The 22447-nt window shown below is 39.4% G+C and overlaps 1 protein-coding gene across 4 annotated transcripts in view; it reads right to left on the bottom strand.

Moving 5' to 3' along the window:
• Positions 1 to 22447, bottom strand: part of ALPK1 (alpha kinase 1) — a 224032-nt gene that overhangs the window by 30739 nt on the left and 170846 nt on the right. For all 4 annotated transcript variants that reach the window (XM_033955611.1, XM_033955603.1, XM_033955584.1 and 1 more), the window contains exons 7-9: positions 10925 to 11001; positions 9760 to 9855; positions 2196 to 2300 (exon numbers count right to left, since the gene is read on the bottom strand). In XM_033955611.1, the coding sequence (XP_033811502.1) occupies positions 2196 to 2300; positions 9760 to 9855; positions 10925 to 11001 (278 nt within the window). The remainder of the gene's footprint in view (positions 1 to 2195; positions 2301 to 9759; positions 9856 to 10924; positions 11002 to 22447) is intronic.

Raw genomic sequence — 22447 nt, 5'->3', positions numbered from 1 at the left:
ATTGATATTACAGTGGTTGGGGCAGCTGCAGCATGAAGGCTTTGTGGAAGCATCCAATTATTATGGTAAGCATTTCCCTCCCTCTTCCCAACATTATGTTTGGCTCTCTTCCCCCCTTCCCCATCCCTATCATTACCTGTGACTATCTTTCACATCCTTCACTCTCCCATATTGACTCTCTCATACAACCTCTATCTGAATCTTTTGCATTCTCCCAGTTCTTTCACATACCTCTGCCTCACTCCATATACCATCACCCACAGATTTTTGCACCATCTCTATTTCTTTTGACCATTACTATACCAGAAGATCCCTTGAACCCTCTTTACCTAGTGTTTTTGTTTGTTTGTTTTACATCCTTCTACTTAGGGTTACCAGATGGCTCCAGAAAAAACAGGATTGATTGAGACATCCGGGTTTTACTTCCATTGCATTCAATGGAAGTAAAACCTGGAAATCTCAATCCGTCCTCTTTTTCTGGAGCCATATGATAACCCTACTTCTACTGCTCCAAACTATCACAATTCCTATCCCTATTACCTACATATTCTTTTACTTCCTCAAAACTGTTTTAATCCAACCCCTCCATCCCAACCACTGATCCAGCTCTCTCTCACTACTTTGATTTTTCCCATTGTTGGCCCTAGTCCTCTCAAACTAGCTTCCAGAGAATATAGTGATGCTAAGGACCTGGGAGAAATAAAGGTGCCCTAGCATACAACTTCTTTCTTACATCACCTGCCCTAGCATACAACTTCTTTCTTACATCACCTCCCCTAAATTCAATACTCATCACCTCTTACTACCACCAACAAATCCCCTCCTCACCTCACGTACCCTCAACATTCAAACTCCTTCACCTCAGCTCCCTTCCAGTATTCATTATTTACATCTTGCCTAGTTCTGATTTCTGGCTCCCTCCTCTAGTCCTTCCTATTCTGTCCCTTTAGAAAAAAACACCTTAGACAGAAGAAGCAGCAAGAGAGAGTGCACAACACAGCAGGTCATTCCATACTCTGCTGATTCACTACTGAGAAAAAAGAGGAAGTGCCAGATTCAGTAGCATTTTGTGAAGCAGCTCTTCTTGCCTCCCACCTTTGCTGTTATGGTCTTGCTCCCTAATAGCTATACATACAGTTGGCAAACAACAAAAAAGAAAGGCCAGCAAACGGCAAAGGATGAATGAGATGGAGAAAGAGGATTTTAAGGTGCATCACCATATAACACTCCCTAGGGCAGGGGTAGGCGATTCCGGTCCTTGAGAGCCGGAGCCAGGTCAGGTTTTCAGGATATCCACAATAAATATGCATGAAATAGATTTGTATCTCAAGGAGGTAGTGCATACAAATCCATCTCATATATACATACAAGGAGGTAGTGCATACAAATCCATCTCATACAAATGATAAAAGGTATGGAAAACCTTTCATACGCAGACAGGTTAGAAAGGCTGGGGCTCTTCCCCTGGAAAAGCGGAGACTCAGAGGAGACATGATAGTGACTTTCAAGATCATGAAAGGCATTGAGAAGGTAGACAGGGACAGATTCTTCAGACTATTGGGAACCACAAGCACAAGGGGGCACTCGGAGAAGCTGAAAGGGGACAGGTTTAGAACCAATGCTAGGAAGTTCTTTTTCACTCAGACGGTGGTGGACACCTGGAACGCACTGCTGGAGGTTGTGATAGGACAGAGTACACTACGGGGTTTTAAAGAAGGATTGGATAAATTCCTGAAAGATAGGGGGATTGAGGGATACAGATAGAGGTAGAGATGGGATATAGAAAGAGTATAGATAGAGACCAAGGGGGATTTACGGGTTCAGACAAAGATCATCGTACAGGTCATGGGCCTGATGGGCCGCCGCAGGTGCGGACTGCTGGGCGCGATGGACCTCTGGTCTGACCCAGCAGAGGCAACTTTTTATGTTCTTATATTCATTGTGGATATCCTGAAAATCTGACCTGGCTCCGGCTCTCGAGGACCAGAATTGCCTACCCCCTGCCCTAGAGTAATGCCTATAGGTTGAGGGGAGCTAGGTTCTTTTCCTTCTAGCCCTCTCCTCCACTGCACTCAAGGAGGCCACTCAAGTCTCTAATCATTCCATACTTATTAGAGAAATGGGCATTTTTAAAAACTTTTAACATGTAGCAGATTTCTTGCCTACCTTCCCTAAAACATGAACATGTTACTTACCACATTAGTAAGCACAAAAAGAGGGGTGTAGAGACTGAAGGCAGCTGCTAGTTTGCACGCTTCTGCTGCTGAAAGTAACCGGTGGTCAAATTCTTCAAGAAGACTCTAATAATTGGGGTGAGACAGGTCACTCAGGTGATTTATTTATTATCAGGTTTCAAGTTTATTAAAATTTGTTTAACCCGCTTATCGCATTTCTAAGCGGCATACATTATAAAATCTGGGGTGTACAATGAAACATTTTTTTTAAATCCCCAAAAAAGCCATAAGACAACATAATAATACCATGCATAGAAGGTGAAAGGTAGGGTTGAAAGGGAGAAATACAATATTGAATAGAAATGTATCTATATTTTTACATGTACAGTTCCACTTGACTGCTAATTTTCAGAACTCATTACCAGTTTAAAATGCATATCCACCATTAAGGAGTAATTAGAGAAGGCTTAACTACTACTACTATTTCTATAGCATTACCAGACGCACGTAGTGCTGTACAGAGTCACAAAGAGTAAGAAAACAGTCCCTGCTTGAAAGAGCTTACAATCTAAACAGGCAAGACAGACAAACAGGATGTCATGGATACAGTTGGAGGTCTGAGCAGTAGGGTTAAGGATTGAAAGCTATATCAACAAAGGTGGGTTTTCAGTCTGATTTTAAACAAGGTAAAGGAAGGGGCTTGACAGACAAACTCGGGTAATTTATTCCAGGCATAGTGGGCAGCTAGAGGAAAGGAACAAAGTCTGGAACTGGCAGTGGAGAAGAAGTGTAACGTTAAGAGTAACTTATCTGAGGAACAGAGTTCTTTGGGAGGTGTATAAGGAGAGAGAAGCGAGGAGAGAGATATTGAGGGGCAGCAGAATGAACACATGTAGGTCAGCAATAAGATCTTGAACTGTACGCGATGGCAGATACGGAGCCAGTGACTCTAAATAAATTCAAAACAAACCTTAAAACTTTCCTCTTCAAAGATGCCTACCAATAATGTACTTAAGAACCTATTAAAGGGAAAGCAAAAATGCTTTTAAGAAGCGACATCCCCATCTCCCTTCCTATCCCTCTTTCCTTCCTTTTATTTTTATTTACATATTGTAATTAAAACTTCCCTATTCCCCAGTTTCTTTCACTTCTAATAAGTCTAACTTTGTCATAGTCCTAGTTTTACCCCCTCTTTATTTTATTTTAACCAAATGTCTATATTAGATTTTTCCAATTTCTTATATTGTAAACCATCCAGATACATGTGATGGTCGGTATATCAAGCCATAAATAAACTTGAAACTTAAGGAGAGGGGTGACATGAGAGTAGCGAGGTTGGAAGAAAATAAGTCACGCAGCAGAGTTTTGCACAGATTGCAAGGGGGAGAGGCAACACTGAGAGATACCTGTTTGGAGTAGCTTGCAGTAATCCAAGCGTGAGTGTACAAGAGCTTGGACAAAGGTCCGGGTAATGTGCTCAGAGAGGAAGGGGCAAATTTTGATGATATTGGAAAGATAGAGGCGACAGGTCTTAGCAGATTGTTGGATATAGGTAGAAAATGAGAGGTCAGAATCAAAGACGACTCCAAGGTTGTGAGAAGAGGAGACTGGAACAATGATAGTATTATTTACAGAGATGGAGAAGGGAGGAGGAGCAACTCAGTCTTGGACATATTTAGTTTCAGATGACGGCAGGACATCCAGGCAACAATGTCAGCAAGACAAGCAGAGACTTTTTCTTGGACTTTAGGTGAAATTTCAGGTGTAGAGAGGTAGATCTGGCAGTCATCAGCATAAAGGTGATACTGGAAGCCATGGGAGGAGATCAGGGTACCAAGGGAAGAGGTGTAGAGAACGAAGAGCAGAGGTCCTAAGGCAGAAACCTGGGGATAGCAGCAGAAGAGGACCCATCAACACATACACTAAAGGTGCGTTGGAAAAGGTAGGAGGCAATCCAGGAGAAGACAGAATCACGGAATCCAAACGAGGACAGCATATCAAGGAGTAAGCTGTGATTTATAGTATCAAAGGCAACAGACAAGTCAAGAAGGATAAGGATAGAGCAAAGGCCCTTAGGTCTGGCCATGAACAAGTCACTGCAGACCTTAGTGAGGGTAGTCTCTGTGGAGTGTTGGGGGCAAAAACCAGAGTGTAGAGGATTGAGGATCTGTTGTGTTTAAAGGAAGTCCAGGCAGCGACGGAGAATAGCACGCTCGGGTATCTTGGATAGGAACGGAAGAAGGGAGACAAGGCGATAGTTGGATGGGCAGGAGGGGTCCAACGAGGGTTTTTTGAGAAGCAGTATAACCACCGCATGGTGGAAGGCATCAGGGACAGTTGCAATGGAAAGAGATAGTTTGAGAATGTGGCATATGGGAGGGATAACAGTATGTGAGATGGGGGGTCGAGTAGAGAGGTGGGAATAGGGTCTGAGAGGCATGAGTAGGCTTGGCTGAAGACAGAAGTTGTGCAGTTTCTTCCTCTGTGATTACAGAAAAGTCAGCAGTAGTTGACAGAGGGACATGCGGGTGGAGCCAGACAGGAGAAGTTTCCTGAGCTGTTTGGGTGAAGGATGAAGGGGAGGTGCGAGATTGAAGTTCAGGAGACTGGATGGTAGGTAGGGGAGAAGGATGTGACTTTGTAGTGAACTCCAGGGCGATCTTGTGGACCTTGTCATGAAAGTAATCAGCCATAATCTGGGAAGAGAGAGAAGGAGGGGCCTTGCTTCCCCCATCCTCTCCAGAAGATGCTGGAAAGTCTACATTTGCATTTGATTCTTTCAATCCAGGGAAGTGACCTGTTATAAAAGGGTCCAGAAATTCTGATGAAAAGGTTAAGAGTGTCTTAGGTATACCATAGTTTTTCACATTTGTGCAATTATGTCTTTCACTACAAGGATCCTGTGAAAGAGGTCACATTTTAGCAAAAGGATTTATCATGATGGTCTTAGAGTACATGTTCAGAACAGCATATTTGTGTATCATTTTCAGATTTTTTTTTTTTTTAAAGTCTTTCTTCTTGAAGGTAAGTCAGTTTGTTTGCTTAAACATCCATCCATATCCGTTTGTTTGTTTGAAAAATCACAAAAAGATGCACATGAAGTTAAAAGAAACAGAAGGGAAGGCATAAAAATACACAGGGTAGCGGGGAGGCCAGATTCCACTGCCCAAAGATCAAAAGGGATTGCTATGCCAAACAAAGAAGTTAGTGCAGTGGGGACCCCAATCCCAGAACACATGTAGAAAAGTGAGCTTCAGTAGGGACATGTGTACTAGTGGGGATCCAAGGCTCCCTGGCACTGGAAAAGAATAGGAGCTGCCAATGCCAAAATCAGTAATGTGCCAACAGGGACGCGACCCTTTTTGGCACTGGAAGAAGAGGTTGTATTTATAAGAAGTTTTTACAAAGACCATTCGCTTTTTGAGCAGCTAGCTGGGATTACAATCTTCAGAAATTGTTATTGTTATCATCTTTGTATTTGCATTTTAGAAAATTGTTGAAATCATCTCTATTAGATTTCTAGGAAATTGATGGTCTTAGTAACATGGTTTTGTTTGTTTTTAAAGTATGGATTGTTTTCAGTGAGTTGTGTAGATTGCTGTTATTGTACAGTTTTTCTTATTATTTTCTGTACACCACATTGAACTGAAAGGTATTTGTGGTCTAGAACTGGAAATGTCATGCTGAAACCATACTAGTTGCATAGTAAGAGCTGGATGGACAAAAAGCAGCTCCTGTGTGTGTGATCTGATGCATACTAACACTGCAGACACTGGAGAGTCCCACCACCTAAAAAGGAGGCAGCAAGACCTGATTACAAATATGTGAAATGAGGGACATGAAAGAAGAGGAGCACTTAAGAAGGGGATACGACATATAAGGAGAGGACAGAAGAGCAGGGAGGTAGAGGGAGCTGTGAGGAAAGAGGCAAGAACAGACATGAGGGGGGAAAGTGACTATGATACAGAGAGAGGATCTAAGAGGAAGATGGACTACAAGGAGAGGAAAGGTGGTTTGGGATGGGGTAAGTGAGAGAGGAAGGGACAATGAAAAGCTGCAGGGAAAGAGGAGGGAAAACTTAATATGTATAAAGGGCAAAACAGAGGAAGAAAGAAACAGAGGAGGGTTATGGGAAGAGGAAGTGGATCAGGAGAGAAATGAAGAGGGGAGTGAGTAAGGTTGGGAAGGTTTGAAATGGAATAGAAAATGGAGAAAGTGTTCAGCAGAGGCCGCTATCACATATGTACACACACACTTTCCTCTCTCTTTCTACATGCAAAGGAACTCCCTGCTACAAGTATATACCCCACATATACCTAAACAATGATGCACATTCACTACTTCAATACATGAACCTCCTCACATAAATCCACAAATCTCTCCAGCACCCCACCAAAAATATGGTCAATGCATCTCCACCAATTTTTCAAGGCCCCCCCCCACACACACACTGAACCTCACATACAAAATATTACTTCTGACCTTTTAATCAAGAATGTTCCATTGATAAATTAATCATTCCCTACAGTTCACCCACATCATTACGATCAAGTAAGCAAAATCTCTTAGCCATACCCTCACCACGTCAAATAGTCTACGATACCACGTGCAAATCAATTTTCTCTGCAATTGCAAATTCACTATGGAATTTGTTGCCATCGCTCCTCCATGATGAATTCTCTTTAGATAAATTTAAATCTAATCTAAAAAATTTCTTATTTAAAGATGCATTCGACTTGTAAACATTCATTAATTTTTACTACATATGAAGAACCTGTTCCCCTCGATTGTATTTACCCTTTTCATATCTCTATCCTATCAATATTGTATTTTCCCACCTTACCAATTGTATGACAACATATGTCTGTCTGTGAGTTTTGTATTTGACACCCCATATTTATTCATAATTTTATTTTTATGCATGCCGCTTAGATATCTGATAAGCGGGATATCAAATTTTAAATAAACTTGAAACTTAACACATCAGATTACACATACACACATCCTTCCAACACATATATGCAACCCTGACACACAGAAGTGTGCATGCCTAACATACAACACCCTCATACAAATATAACTCCATGCAACGTCTTTGCATACATATCCTCCTTCCCTGCTACACATATCCAACTCACACCCACAGTATACATCCCCAAGCCTTATGCTCCACGTATTCCACAAATATATTGTTTATTGCTATTGAGTTTAATATACCACCTTTTATAGCACAATTGCAAGGAGGTATAATTAACCCCGATACTGCAAACCTTAACTCAGAGCTACAGACATAACCTTGCAAAACCCTACCTAACACAAACACCTATCCCCTTCTCTAATATCGCTAAGAAGACAATGTAATAATCTCTGTTAAGAATGTGTGCTGAAAATCACAGGGGCAAAAATGCTCTGTTTTACTCCCAATGCAAAAAAGGTGTGCAGGCAGAAAATTGTAGACATAAAGCTGAGGTAATATGTGCACAGTTTTCTGCATCTGGTCTTTCTGTGCACAAATTTTTTTCATTGCATTTCAGTAATTACCAGTCCCTTGTCTGCAAAAGGTCTCTTTACTGATAAAGGACTAGTCATTGCTGAAGTGAAGCGAATAAATGAATATTAATTGCAGACTATAGTGGCACTTAATAACTTAATATTCAGCCTCCTCCCCCCCCCACACACACACTCAGCCAAAAGATATTTGGTGTGCTAGGCAAACCATCAGTCTTGTCCATCAAGTGACAGGGTGACCCTGCTCCCACCCCCACCTCACCCTTTCTTATAGGGTTTGGTGCACATATTATTTTAATATTCTGGAGTCTTGGAGGGGGTCTACTCAGCCTGCTACAATTTTGGGGATATTAGGGATTGCAAAGGTCCATTTCTTGTTCATCTGTTTCACCTGGGAGGTAAGTCATACGGAACTCTACTAATGCTAGCACTTTAGTAGACCTTGGACCGGGTAGTTAAATTTCCAGTGTTAAAAAATTAACTGACATATTCAGTTGGCGCAGTTGGTATTTTGTTGAAACATCAGCTGCAGAGGCCAATAGAAATATATATTCAGAGCCAGTATCTAGAATGTGGCTGGAGCATACAATCCAGACAGAGCAGCAAGTGCCGCCAGTATTCAGTTCTCTATCCAAATAATATAAAAATAGCCCTTTTTGCTATCCTTACTTTAGCTCATTGGTCTCAAACTCAAACCCTTTGCAGGGCCACATTTGGTTTTGTAGGTACTTGGAGGGCCTCAGAAAATATAGTTAATGTCTTATTAAAGAAATGACAATTTTATATGAGGTAAAACTCTTTATAGTTTCTAAATCTTTCCTTTTGGTTAAGTCTTAATAATAATATTGTAATTTATAGCTAAAGAGACATATGATCAAGAAACTGTTTTATTTTACTTTTATGATTATGATAAACATACCAAGAGCCTCAAAATAGTACCTGGCGGGCCGGATGTGGCCCCCGGGTCGCGAGTTTGAGACCACTGCTTTAGCTGTAGTTATCCATGTAAGTGGACTGAATATCTAGCTCCACCCATAAGCTGCTCCAGTACTATATAGATATCCCTACAGGCCGCCTTGGCATTTATACAGATATTTTAATTTCAATATAGAGCCCTATGCACTACAGCTTTGGTACTTGTGCGCTCTTTTCTGCACTGAAGTGTAATACCTAATATTGTCATTATCATGCAGAACAGCTTTATGGTTAAGGGGAGAAGGGTAGCAAACCAAGCAATCACGCTCCGCCCCCCCACTTCACCCACAATTTGCATACTTTCTTCCTGCAAACCATAAGGTATGGCAAAGGCAAGTGAAAAAAATATCCAGATATGTCTAGACTAAACGGTACAGTGCTAGCACAGTAACCATGCTGTTATCAATATGGATAGCAATGCTGAGTATAAGTTATTCATTTAAGCACTGGCACCAGTGTTAAAATAAATATACATAGGTTTGAGAAAAAAAAAAAAAAGCAAGTTAAACAACATAGTTTCCATCGAGAGCTATACACTTAGGGGTCCTTTTATCAAGCTGCGGTAGGGGTTTAACACGCGTAATACCACGCGTTAAACCGTCTTCCACGCTAGCCGCTAACGCCTGCATTGAGCAGGTGTTAGTTTTTTAGCCAGCCGCAGGGGTTAGCGCATAATGAAATGTTCGACGCGCTAACCCCGCTAGCACGGCTTGATAAAAGGACCTCTTAGTCCAGAAAGTGTCCATTTTTTTTTTAATCAAACCTTTCAAACCACCCTTATAGTCACTGTAACATTATTCACTGGCCCATTATTATTCTAGGTACCACAAAGAATAGAACAAAGAGTTATTCAATACAGACAAAGCCACCTAAACTTCTCCCTTTTTTAGGGTTTTTTTTCCTGTCTATTCTGTGCATGCCCATTATTTTGGAATTCACTGTACGGCATATAGGAGTTGCGGTGGAAATCATTTATGCTAATGAACTGTACCAGCTTGCACTGAGGTTAACAGGAGGAAAACCTCATATACCTCCAGAACATCAACTGCAGCTACAGCATGGGGCAGGCCACAGGTGAGCAGTAGTTCCAGTGTGCATTTACCAAGTTAATCTGAGGATTGTTTTTAAACTTCTGGTAGTCTTCTTCACTCATCGAAATAAATATGTCCGCCAGAATTCCCAGGGAAGTTGCAATGCCCTGTGAAAGCAAGCATAACATCAAATTATACCCATACTGAGAATGCATTACATAAAAAGACAATTGCAATCAAATATCAGAAAAGAACCTGAACAGTGAGAATCAAGCTTCCAGGGTCAAAACGGAATATTTTGGTTATTACAGCTGTAACTGTGTCCCAGCAACAGGTTAAGCTGGAGAAAGAGCAAAGCCAAGAGGTATTTTACCTTTACAATTGTACACCACACCAATAGCCCTTATGCTTGCAGGTGTCATCTATATGTAGGTATAATGGGATTAGGGTGGGTTTGGAAGGCTCACATATTTCACCATAAGTGTAGTAGTTAGAATGTGATAGGAGCCTAAGTCACTATCTCTATAGTTCACTACACCGACCACCACGCTATTCCAGGCTTGCTGCTCTAATAGGACTGGCCATAACAACTGAAGCTGTCATATATACAGGTATGTACTGTTTCATTTACATCCTTTGGGTGGTGGGAGGGGGTCAGTGACAACTGGGGGAGTAAGCTGGGGTCATGCCTTGATCCCTCCAGTGGTTATCTGGTCAGTTGGGACATCTTTTTGGCATTTATTTGTTATTAAAAATGTCCATCTGCCCCTTTATGACATTTTTTAAAATATTTTTCTTTTTTGAAAATGAGCCCCATAGTGACATAGTAGTTTATGGCATCCATCCAGTCTTCAGTTTTTCAGAAAAAGAACTAGAGCATGATGAGTGGAATGTCAAATTTCTCCATCAAATCTCTTTTTCCTACTATGAACCCTAAACATACTTACCTGTACCATGAAATAACAATCCAGTAAACTAGAAAAGCTTGTGGGGGGCATAGAGAGGTCTCCCAGTGGAAAAACCTGAGGCAGAAATGGTAACTGAGTTGAAGAAAGCATGGGAGAAGCACAGGGGATTCTAATATATAAAGAAATGGGAAAAAAAGACAAGAGAGCTATGGCTAGGCATTCAGGAGTGAAACTGGGCATAAATGAACCTTTCAGTCCCTATTTGCCATCAGTTTCCGTACTTCTATTTAACACTGTTTAATAATAATAAAAAGAGCATTGAACCAACCTTTTTATCTGGGCTAGGAAGCTCAAAAAATCCAACAATTGAGGCCCAAATCAACTCGGCTGCCTCATACCACATTCCTAAAAAGCAAGATGAAGAAAATCAATCTGTATAAGATAGTTGTTATAATTTTGGAGGCTTCCAGTTAAATTGCGCTCAGGGATTTATCCAGCAATTTCTTTCAGGTGTGGGTCATAGCTGTGATTACTGGTTACAGTACAAAGTTATTACTTGGTACAGCTCCTGGGAAGAAAGATGAAATCCCTTCCATGCCCAATTCTGTGTAGGGATGGCATTAGGGGGTGCAAAAAGGGTAACTGCCCTGGACCCAGGCTACTGGAGGCTTTAAGCCTGCCCTAAGCTGACAAATGAACAGACTGCTGGTAGGCTTTGGTGCCCCAGTATGTCTAACACTAGTCCTGACTGTATGTAGGACCTTCATTATAGCAGTTTTACTTGTAAAGCACTCAGTTTATCAAACTGTAGTTGGTTAAATAACAATAATAAACTGTATCCTCCCCCTCCCCCCCATTTTTGCATTCTATTACAGTCTTTTTTTTTAAATTTCTTTATTCATTATAAATTTTCAAACAAGTGTACAATAAATCACTTCATAATATATATTTCCACTTGAAATTATTACAAATTTCACACCACAAGAATTATCTCCCTCAACCCCATACATATATCTTTATAAATATCCAACACTTTTAAACCCACCCCCACCCCCCACCCTCCACACATACATAATAAATGGGGTTAAATACAATTTATTTATTATAATAATCTATTTACTATAATAATCTATTAATGGCCCCCAAACATCTTTAAATTTATTAAAATATCCTTTTTTAATTGCCAATGTTTTTTCCATTTCATACATATGACACACCGAACTCCACCAAAAGCAGTAATTTAACCCTCTATAATCCTTCCAATTGTATGTTATTTGTTGAATGGCAACTCCTGTTAAAATCATTAAAAGCTTGTTATTATTAGAGGATAACTGACACTTAGCCCTCATAGACACCCCAAATAAAATTGTGTCATAGGACAGGGCTACATGATTTTCCAACATACAATTTATTTGACTCCAGATCAATTTCCAAAAACAATTAATAAAAGGGCAATAAAATAATAAATGATCTAGAGTTCCAGGCTCGAGATGACAATGCCAGCATCTATTAGACTTAGAGCAATCCAATTTTTGTAAACGAACAGGGGTCCAGAGAGCTCTATGTAACAGGAAAAACCATGTCTGCCTCATAGACGCTGACCTTGTACATCTCATCCTCCATGACCAAATACGTGGCCATTGAGATGCGTTAATTTGACACTTAATCTCAATGCTCCAAATATCCCTAAGTACAGTTTTTGGTTTTTTATTTAAATAGCCAGATAATGTTTTGTACCACTTTGCGGCCTGGTGACCCAGAAAGTCTGCCTGAAAGCATAAGAATTCTAGAGTAAAATGAGTATTTAAGGATTTCCATTCAGGGAACCCTGCCTGAATGGCCTGCTTCAATTGCAACCATTTATAACTTTGTTTTTTATTTAGACCAAATTTATGTTGCAATTGTGAAAACTCCAGCAGTTTACCATCAGAAATAACATCTTTTAAAGTACGTATTCCTGCCTCAATCCAATCCTTCCAGACAATCATAAAACCGCCTATTCGTATCTTAGAGTTTAGCCATATGTTTTGACAAACAGATTTTTGAATAGTAAGAGGAGTTAAACTGTTAACATATTTTAATGTTGTCCATGTGTCCATTATTATCCTGTTGCTTTTCCTTATTCTGGGCATTTTAATGCTAAGCAGATGACGAAGCCTAATAGGAGACATGAGCTGCCATTCCAACCATAACCAATCTGGAAGCTTCTCCATGAGTTCTGGGAGGACCCAATACATACCTTGGCGCAGAATATAGGATTGATGAAACCTATAAAAATTTGGAAAATTTACCCCTCCCTCCTCAATTGGTTTTTGTAAAGTCACTAAAGCAATTCTTACAGCTTTACCCAGCCAAATAAATTTACTAAGAATATTATTTAATTTTTTATAAAAAGACCCCTGAAAAAAAACTGGTATCATTCCCATTTCATAACAAACCACAGGCAAAATCATCATTTTGACAGTTTGGACTCTTCCCCACCAAGATAACTGCAAAGGATTCCACTGCTCACATAACTCTGTTACTTTTTGCAATAAACTTTTTTCATTCATTATAATTGTCTCATCAAGTGTGTTTTTTATCCATATACCTAAGTATTTTATTCCTTCTTCTTTCCAAATAAAAGGTAATGAGTCAAATAATCCTTTTGTGCAATGCACATTCAAAGGAAGAACTTCTGATTTAGTCCAATTTATTTTATAACCTGAAAACTTTCCAAACTTTTCAATCAAAACCAATAAACTTGGAATGGTTGTTTCAGGATTTCTCAAATGAAGTAATATATCATCCGCATATGCAGATACTTTATATTCTTTATCCTTATGCGGTATACCCTGTATCTCCTTTTCCTGTTGAATAGCTAATAATAAGGGTTCAAGCACTATATCAAAAAGCAAAGGAGATAGAGGACAAAAAGACAAGAGCTGTCTAACTTGCAGAGGGGAGCTGTCTAACTCCCCTCTGCAACTTAAAACAATCAGAAAAATTATTATTAATATATAACCTAGCAACAGGAGAGCTATACAGAGTTTTAATCATTTGTATAAATCCCGAACCAATACCAAACCATTCCATGGCTTGACACATAAATGTCCATTCCACACGATCAAAAGCTTTCTCTGCATCTAGGGACACAGAAAAAGCCGGATCTCCAATTTCCTTTGTTAAGTATAACATTTGCAAAGCCAGTCTAGTGTTATTAGATGAGTGTCTTTGAGCAACGAACCCTGTTTGGTGCATACCAATTATATAAGGAAGAGCTTTTGCCAAACGCAGGGCCAAAAGTTTGGCTAATAATTTACCATCTACATTTATCAAAGAAATAGGCCTGTAATTTGAAACCAACATGGGATCTTTATTTGGCTTTGGCAAAACAATGGTCAATGACTCTGCCATAGTGCCTGATATGCAACCTTTCTTAAGTTGATTCTGATATAAATTTAACAGAATCCGGACAATATTATCTCTATTCGTCTAAACAACCTATCACTATCTACTATCTACTACCAATTTATCCTGGAAAAGTCCAGAACAACAATTGTAACTTAACGCATTCTTGATTATATGTACTGCAATGCTACTGGAAATGCCCAGTCTTCTAACTTGTAATCCGCTTAGAACCGCAAGGCACAAGCGGAATAGAAATCACTAATGTAATGTAATGTAATGTAAAAGGGTATTTTGAAATGCTTTATAAAACTCCACCGAAAAACCATCACCACCTGGAGCGGTCCCTACTCTAAGAGACTTCAATGCTGTTTGTAATTCATTTAGCGATATTGGATCTTCCAAACTCCTTTTTATATGATCAGGAACCTTCGGACCTTCAATCAAACTTAAAAACTCCACCCCATCCTTTTCTTTATCATCATAAGACTCAGAAGAATACATGTTTTTATAATATGTTAAAAACTGTTTTAAAATAGATCCAATTTGAGAGTGAATCACTCCTTTATCATCTTTAATTGCATTCATTTTCATCTTTCTTTTTTTCACTTTAAGATAATTAGCCAATAATCTTCCCGCCTTATTTGCACTTCCATAATACAAAGCTTGCTGACAAAGAATATTTTTCCTAGCCAAATTAGAAGAAATCTCATTATATTTATACTTAATTTTTAACAAAGCTTGTAATGTAGAATTCTCCCATTTTTTAATCAACTTTGACTCCAAAAATTTTATTTCTCTTTCTATCTCAATGAATTGTTTTATTAATTGTTTTTTAGAATAGGCTGAGAATGATATAATCTGACCTCTCATTGTTGCCTTAAAAGCATCCCATAATATTTCTTTAGATACATCCTCTGTATTATTAATTTAAAAATATTCATCAATTTTTGATTGAAATTCTTCACAAAATTTTGTATTTGCAAGCAATGCATTATTAAATCTCCATACGGGTCTACCATTATCTTGGTCAATCAAATTTAAATTAATCCACACACCCCTATGATCCGATATAATTATTGGATCTATAGAGGCATGAGTTACATCTTGTACTAAACCATCAGAAATAAAAATATAATCAATTCTAGAAAAAGATTTATGAACATGCGAATAAAATGAAAATGAAGAATGCGCCACATATCCTTTAAATTACAAGAATTTGCAAAATTATCCAATCCTAATGATTTCAAAATTTTACTAGGTTTTTTTATCCAATAAAGGGTCCATAACAGCATTAAAATCTCCTGCCACTATCAATTTATTAGCGGCCAGTGGTAATACTATTGGTTGTAGAGCTTTAAAATATTCAATTTGATTTGAATTAGGAACGTACACATTAAAAAGCGCCAACATATGATTGCCCATACTCATGTTCACATACACCCATCTTCCTAATGGATCTGCAGACCCCATATTAAATCCTGCAGAACACTTCTTATTAATCAAAATCGCTACCCCACCTTTCTTACCCACCGCAGGAGCAAAAAAACAATCTTTCACCCAATTACCAATTAATTTCTTTGATTCATCTCCATTAAGGTGAGTCTCCTGTATGAAATAAACATCCGCATTTTTCTGTTTCAAATAAAGTAATGTTTTTTTCCTTTTTATCGGATGATTAAGGCCATTTATGTTTATAGAATAAATCTTAAAATCCATTACATAAAATAATTTTTATTACACACATATTTCCACCCAGTAATTATTAAATACTTTTCCCCCCTATTCTGAAATTCCAAATTAATCCTCCCCCCATCCCAATAACCCTCCCCCTATCCCCCCACCCCACCCCCACCCCTCCCTCCCAATACATCATTGCCAATTTCGAAACGTTCATTGGATCAAGTAAACGAAGAACCCCCCCAAGGCTAAACTCATTTTAATTCACATAAATACATTAATCCCTTTAATAATCTCATGCAAGTCATTTAATCCCCATATTCAATATATCTCAGTTCCCCTTCAATATTTTAATTTCCTTATAATAATATCATAAAAGACAATTCCCCCTCCTTTATAATATTCATTTCCCCATTCATACATATCTTCATCCATTCTTTCATGTAAAATCTAAACAATAAATAATAGATTATACTTATACCAGAATTTTCTATACTTTCCCATCTTAAATTTTGTATAAACATCAATTCAAAAGTTATAATCTACTAAAATCACATTATACCCTCTTATATAATATAAAGCTTTATATGCACTTCCCTTTTTTTTTCCCCCTTCCTTTTTCCTCTCCTCTTTTCTTTTCTCTTCCTTCCTTAAACCCTTCCTTTTATGAAACTTCAGGCTCATACCACCATGGAAGAATCAAATTTTATTATACTTTTAAGCAATTTTACTAGTAGTATATTTTAACCTAAAAGTTAATTATACTTCTTATAACAATATATAAGAACTCAATTAAACCACATGCCTCCCTTTTTTTTTCCCTCCAAGCTTTAGAAATTGATCATCCATTCATTTAATTATCAAGATTTATCCTGCATAAATTCACTTTCCTATTTCTATACCTCCCTTTTTTTTTTTTTTTTTAAATAAGAAAGGGCAAAGTAACATCCTAAGGCCACTTGATAACCTCCCACAACATCCAATTTTCTTCCATATTCTCAGCATTATACTTCATGACAAATATTCCATTCCATTTTGCCATATCCAATCTTAAAATCTTTTATTATATGATATATTATTCAATAAAGCATCCCAACACACAGTACATAGTCTCCTTTCCATTTTAGTCTTTTCATTCCTATACACTGTTGTAAACCATCTTATCTTCTGGCGATTTTCTCCAAGTTCCTCTGGATCTAAGATATAGGATATACAGCAAATAATTTTCCTCTTCATGTGCAGCACTGACCTTTTAACTCAATAAAGGCCAGATTAATCTTAATATATCCTAGGGAGGCTCAAGCCATAACTCACAAGCGATCCTCAACCTACTTAATGCTGCACACCATGTCTATAAAGTTCTGTCCAATACACATATAAACACATCCTTTGCTTTTTGTTTATTTGTTTGTCAAAAGTATATGCTACAGCCTTTTCTAAGAGATAGTTATTGTTCCCTCTTATTAACTGTCCAGTACATCACTGCATCCTTTAGTTGTTATGAATGAGCACATGCCATTCTTAGAATGTTCAGCCACTTTCAAATTTCTATATTCATTCCATATTCAGGAAACATCCATCCTTCCAAACTCAAAGCTTCAGGATAAGAAAATATTTCTTTAAAATATCCATTCAAACAAATAACTAAAACCATTCATACTAATATAGGAAGATCATATGCCAAATCCTTATTTAAGAATCCATAGGCAGATCATACTGACTCAAAAATTCATTTAGCTTAACTGCCTCATCAAAATTATGAGTTTTATTTTCAAAAGTCACTCTCATTGTTGCCAGATACATCAGCCCATATCTTGCCCCTAATGATCTCAATTGAGGGCGCATATCCAAGAGCTGCTTCCTTTTGTATGCAGTGGCTTTTGCAAAATCCGGTACTATAAAGACTTTTGAATCCTGGCATTTCAAATCCTTATTTTCTTTAGCCAGTTTTATGATTTCTACCACCTGCTGGTATCTAAGCAGCTTGAAAATCAGCGGCCGGGGGCCCTTTTGACTAGGTAACCTTTTTGATGGAATTCGGTGCGCCCTTTCAATTTCCAAGGGATAAGGATTTTTCAATGGCAAAATTTTTGGCAGAAAGTTTAGCAAAAACGCTAAAGGGTCACTTTTTTCTACACCTTCTGGTACCCCAACCAAACGTAAATTATTCCTTCTTTCTCTATTAGATACATCTTCAAGATCTTTTCTTAATATTTCAATTTCCTTGTGATCTTTTTTACATATGAGAATCTCTGCCTCCATTTTCTCAGCTCACTTCTCTAACTGCTCTATTTTGAAATCAGCTGCCTGCATTCTCTTCGTTAGGATTTCCACTTCTTCCTTAAGGTCTTTAATGTTGTTAGCACTTTCTAACACAATTTCTTTAATAGCTTGTAATTCTTTCATCAAATCCTTGTTTTCAATGTCCTCCGCCGGCAAAGGGACCGTTGACGGGGATACCGACTCCAGCTTTGAGCGTTTTACACTTCCTGCTCTTCTTCCCGCCGCCGAACTGTTCTTACTATGTTTGCCCGAAGCCATAACTAATCCGAAATCACTTTTACAACCCGACTTACACCACTTTACAACCTTTTTTTTTTTCCAATAATAGCCTTTCTTTATGGAGCCTCACATTCACCCGTCCATCTTAGAACGCTGCGAAGCCACGCCCCCATTCTATTACAGTCTTGACATCATTGCCTGTGTATTCCTCAGGTACTAAACTATATAGCACACTGGGATCCTACTAGATGAAAAGCACAACATAAATCCCTAAGTACAATGGGAATAAGCCAACCTACCAATCTCCACTGCAGGCACAAGAACATTATTTTGAAATTAATTTTGGGACAACCTACTATACTTTTTTAAACTAGCATCCAGCAAAGACACATGCCCAGCCAGCCAAATGCAGCATGGCTCTTTTCAGATCAGGTTTCTCCTTCTAACTGCAATGTTGGCTAAGTTTATCTTTCTGCAACTCTGCTACTGTATAGTATCTAGAGAAAAAAAACAACCACCCCCAAAGATACCTGTAGCAGATATTCTCTGAAGACAGCAGGCATATATTTTCACATGTGGGTGAAATATTTATCTTTATTAGTATTTCTATACCACTTAAATGACTATATAGACATTGCCAAGTGCACTGTCACTTTAAATCTGTAGGCAGTACCCACACCGCGCATGTGCCAGTGACTTCCCACCTTACCTCAGCTCATGGGACCAATTAGTTCAGTAACAAAGGTAAGAAGCCAACTAGGGGAGGTAAGACTATATGCCTGCTGTCCTTGTAGATCACCTGATAGAGATAAGTATCTTTGCTTTCTCCAAGGACAAGCAGGTATAATAGTCTCACAAGTGAGATTGAGGACCAAGTAGCTGCTTTGCAAATTTCTTCAACAGATGCAGAGCGAATATAACCCTGGAAATTTCCAGTGACTCAAGAAATAGCCAAAGCTGCATAAAATATTTCTTTCACTCAAATATTTCAAATAAAATAAATTTAATTTGCATTTAAAATTAACAATATGATACGGTTACCACGCAGCACAGAAAGAGTTTCTCTAATTGCCTAGTCCAAGTTCCTGGCCTTATAGTAAAAATCTTTCAGAACAGATGAAGGTCTCTTGCCAATCAAGTAGAGAAAGCTTCATCCAAGGCTAGGCAAATGCTGGGTTGCATCCAAAGAAGTTTTGTCAGCCGGAAGCCCAAAGTTGTAATGCTGTTGTACAGGTCCATGGTGAAACCTCATCTGGAATATTGTGTTCAATTTTGGAGGCCACATTATCAAAAGGGTGTGCTGAGAGTGGAGTCGGTTCTGCGAATGGCCACCAGGATGGTCTTAGGACTCGAGGATCTCCCATATGAGGAACGTCTATGTAAGTTGCAGCTATACTCTCTCGAGGAATGCAGAGAGAGGGGAGATATGATAGAGACGTTCAAATATGTAACTGGCCATATTGAGGTAGAAGATATCTTTTTCCTTACAGGACAAGAGGGCATCCATTGAAACTCAGGGGTGGGGGATTTCATAGAAACACTAGGAAGTATTTCTTCACTGAAAGGGTGATTGATCGTTGGAATGATCTTCCACTTCAGGTAATTAAGGCAAGCAACATGCTTGATTTTAAGAAAAAAATGGGATAAGTATGTGGGTTCACTTCGTGGAAGTGCTTAGGGGGGAGGGTCCTTAGAGTGGGCAGACTTGTTGGGCCAGTGGCCCTTTTCTGCCGTCATATTCTATGTTTCTATGTTTCCTAAGCCCAAGCCGAGAGAAATATGCTTCCTCGCATGCGCGGACACACGCCGATGACATCAATGCTTATGTGTGCTGATGTCATCAGTGCGCGTCTCAGTCGTGAACCCACCACCGATGTGCATGGACGCAGCCAGCACAAGCGGCCTCTGCCGCTGCCATGTCCGTGTGCTGGGCCAACTTCTGGTGTTTCTGGCACCACTTTAACCTGCCCCTTGACAACAAGCAGGTTGCTCAGACAGGGAGTTCTGCCACAACCCAAAATCCAGGCAGCCCAACATCATCTGCCCCTGGGCCCAAAACCAGCCGCAACCATGCCGGCTCTCTTCCTGCGGCTCAGGAGAACCCAAACATGCACTTGATCTGGCACAAACGCTGGATCAAAAGGTAAATTTTTTAAAGTAATTGCTGGGTTTTTAACCTTGGATACACGAAAATAAATCACTGAGGTAGTCATAGCCTGTACGTCATTGGCTAACACACAGCCTTATAACGTCAACCCATCTTGAGTATCCGCTAGCCCCGATGGTTGTTAAAGATATAGCAACTCCTGGCCTATTAGGATCAAAGGCGACAAAGAGCTAGGAGGATCCTCTATGTTGCTTAGTGCAATCCAGGTAGTATGTCAGAGCATGTTTACAGTCTAAGGTGTGAAATAATGCTTACCCAGGATGAGAATAAGGCTTTGGAAAGAAAACAGATAAAACGATGGATTGGTTGAGGTAGAATTCTGAAACTACTTTAGGGAAGAATTTTGGATGTGTTTGAAGGACTAACTTGTTGTGACAGAACCTAGTGAGGGCTATGAGGAAAGCTACCTTCCCAGTGAGAAGTTTGAGAGAGCAAGATGTGGGTGGCTCAAAGGAAGATTTCACAAGAGCAGAGAAAACCATATTAAGATCCCAAGCAACGGGAGGAGGTTTGGTAGGTGAAATGGACCTTTCATGAAATAGGCTACTGAGGGATGCACAGAAAGCAGTTTGTTGCCTAGGAGGGAATGAAATGCACTGATAGAACTGAGATGAACTCTAACCAAATTGTTTTTAAACCAGAGTTAGGTAGAGAAAGTAGCTGAGGATGTATGGAGGTGGACATGAGATGGGCTCCAGAGAATATAATGTATGCCAGGAAGAGAAGCATGTCCACTTGAAGCAATAATAGCACTGAGTGAAAGGTTTCTTAGACGCTTCAATGACAACGAATATTGCAGCCGAGAGGCAGAAAACATTTACCTGTTTGCTGGAAGAAAATCACTGTTAGTGCTAACGAGCGGGGGTTGGAATAGAGTAGGGACCCTTCGTTCTAAGTTAGCAATGTTGGAAAAAGTTTCCTGATCGAGAGCTCTAGGAGGAGTGGAAACCAAGACTGGTGTGGCCAAAGGGGTACTATGAGAATCATGGTGCCCTGATTTTGGAGAAGAGTTTTCCCTATAAGAGGGATTGGAGGAAATGTATAGAAGAACTTGTCCCCCGAGTGAAGTAGAAAGGTGTCTGAACTAATGCGATGGGATGGGGGGGGCAAAGAGTCAGGAAGAGAAATGTGGATGTTTGTTGTTCTGAGAAAATCAGATGCAAGACCATTATGCTGAGAGACCATTCGTGAGGCTGAAGAAGTCTGCTCAACTTGTCTGCCAACACATTCTACTTCCCCGCTAACTAAAACCACCCTGGAGAAGTATCCCACAATCAGTGACCCACTTATAAATCTGGATTACCTCCATACAAAGGGGATAAGATCCTGTGCCTCCTTCTTTGTTAAAACAGAACATGACAACCTGGTTGACCGTACGGACAAGTACTACCTGTTGAAGAAGGCAATCCAGGAATTTTCTTGAGAATGCTCCCTATTGCTCATAGCTCCGAAGATTGATATGGAGGGTTTGTTTGTGGTGAGATTACACTCCCTGAGTATGGAGACCGTCTAGATGAGCTCCCCAGTTTAGCATCAAAGCTTTTGGTGGGGAAAGGGATGGAAAGGGAGACCCCCTAGGCAAGATTGTGTGGTACCATCCACCATTTGAGAGAGTGCCAAAGATCTGCGGGTGACTTGAACTGGAGCAGAGAGGGATCCCATGGCTTGGGACCATTGTGTATGATAAGGTCCACTGTGGAATTCTGAAGTGAAGACATAAAAATGGGGTCACATAAACCATCAATGCCATTTGACCGAGAATGTGTAACATCTAGCATGTGGAAGTTTGCTTGAGGGTGGAGTTGTTGTCACAAGTGAATGAGATCATTAACCCTCTGCTCAGGTAAAAAAAAAGCCTGACCTTCAACAGTATTCAAGAATGCTTCTATGAACTCTAAGGTTTGAAATGGCTGCAGATGTGATTTTTGGTAGTTGAACGCAAACCTTAGAAGCTCGAGGAGATGAACTGTTGTGGTTATGTCATGTTGAACTGCTTGTGATGTTGAAGTTTTGATCAATCAGTCGCCTAAATAGGGAAATATGTAGAACCCTCATAAATAAAGGGTTGCCGCAACTACTACTAGGTATTTCATGAAGAGAAGAGGAGCAGAGGCT

The sequence above is a fragment of the Geotrypetes seraphini genome, chromosome 1 (assembly GCF_902459505.1).
Source record: "Geotrypetes seraphini chromosome 1, aGeoSer1.1, whole genome shotgun sequence".
NCBI classification, from domain to species: domain Eukaryota; kingdom Metazoa; phylum Chordata; class Amphibia; order Gymnophiona; family Dermophiidae; genus Geotrypetes; species Geotrypetes seraphini.
The sequence above is the reverse complement of the archived record's forward strand: the minus strand, read 5'-3'. Positions and strand labels throughout refer to the sequence as shown.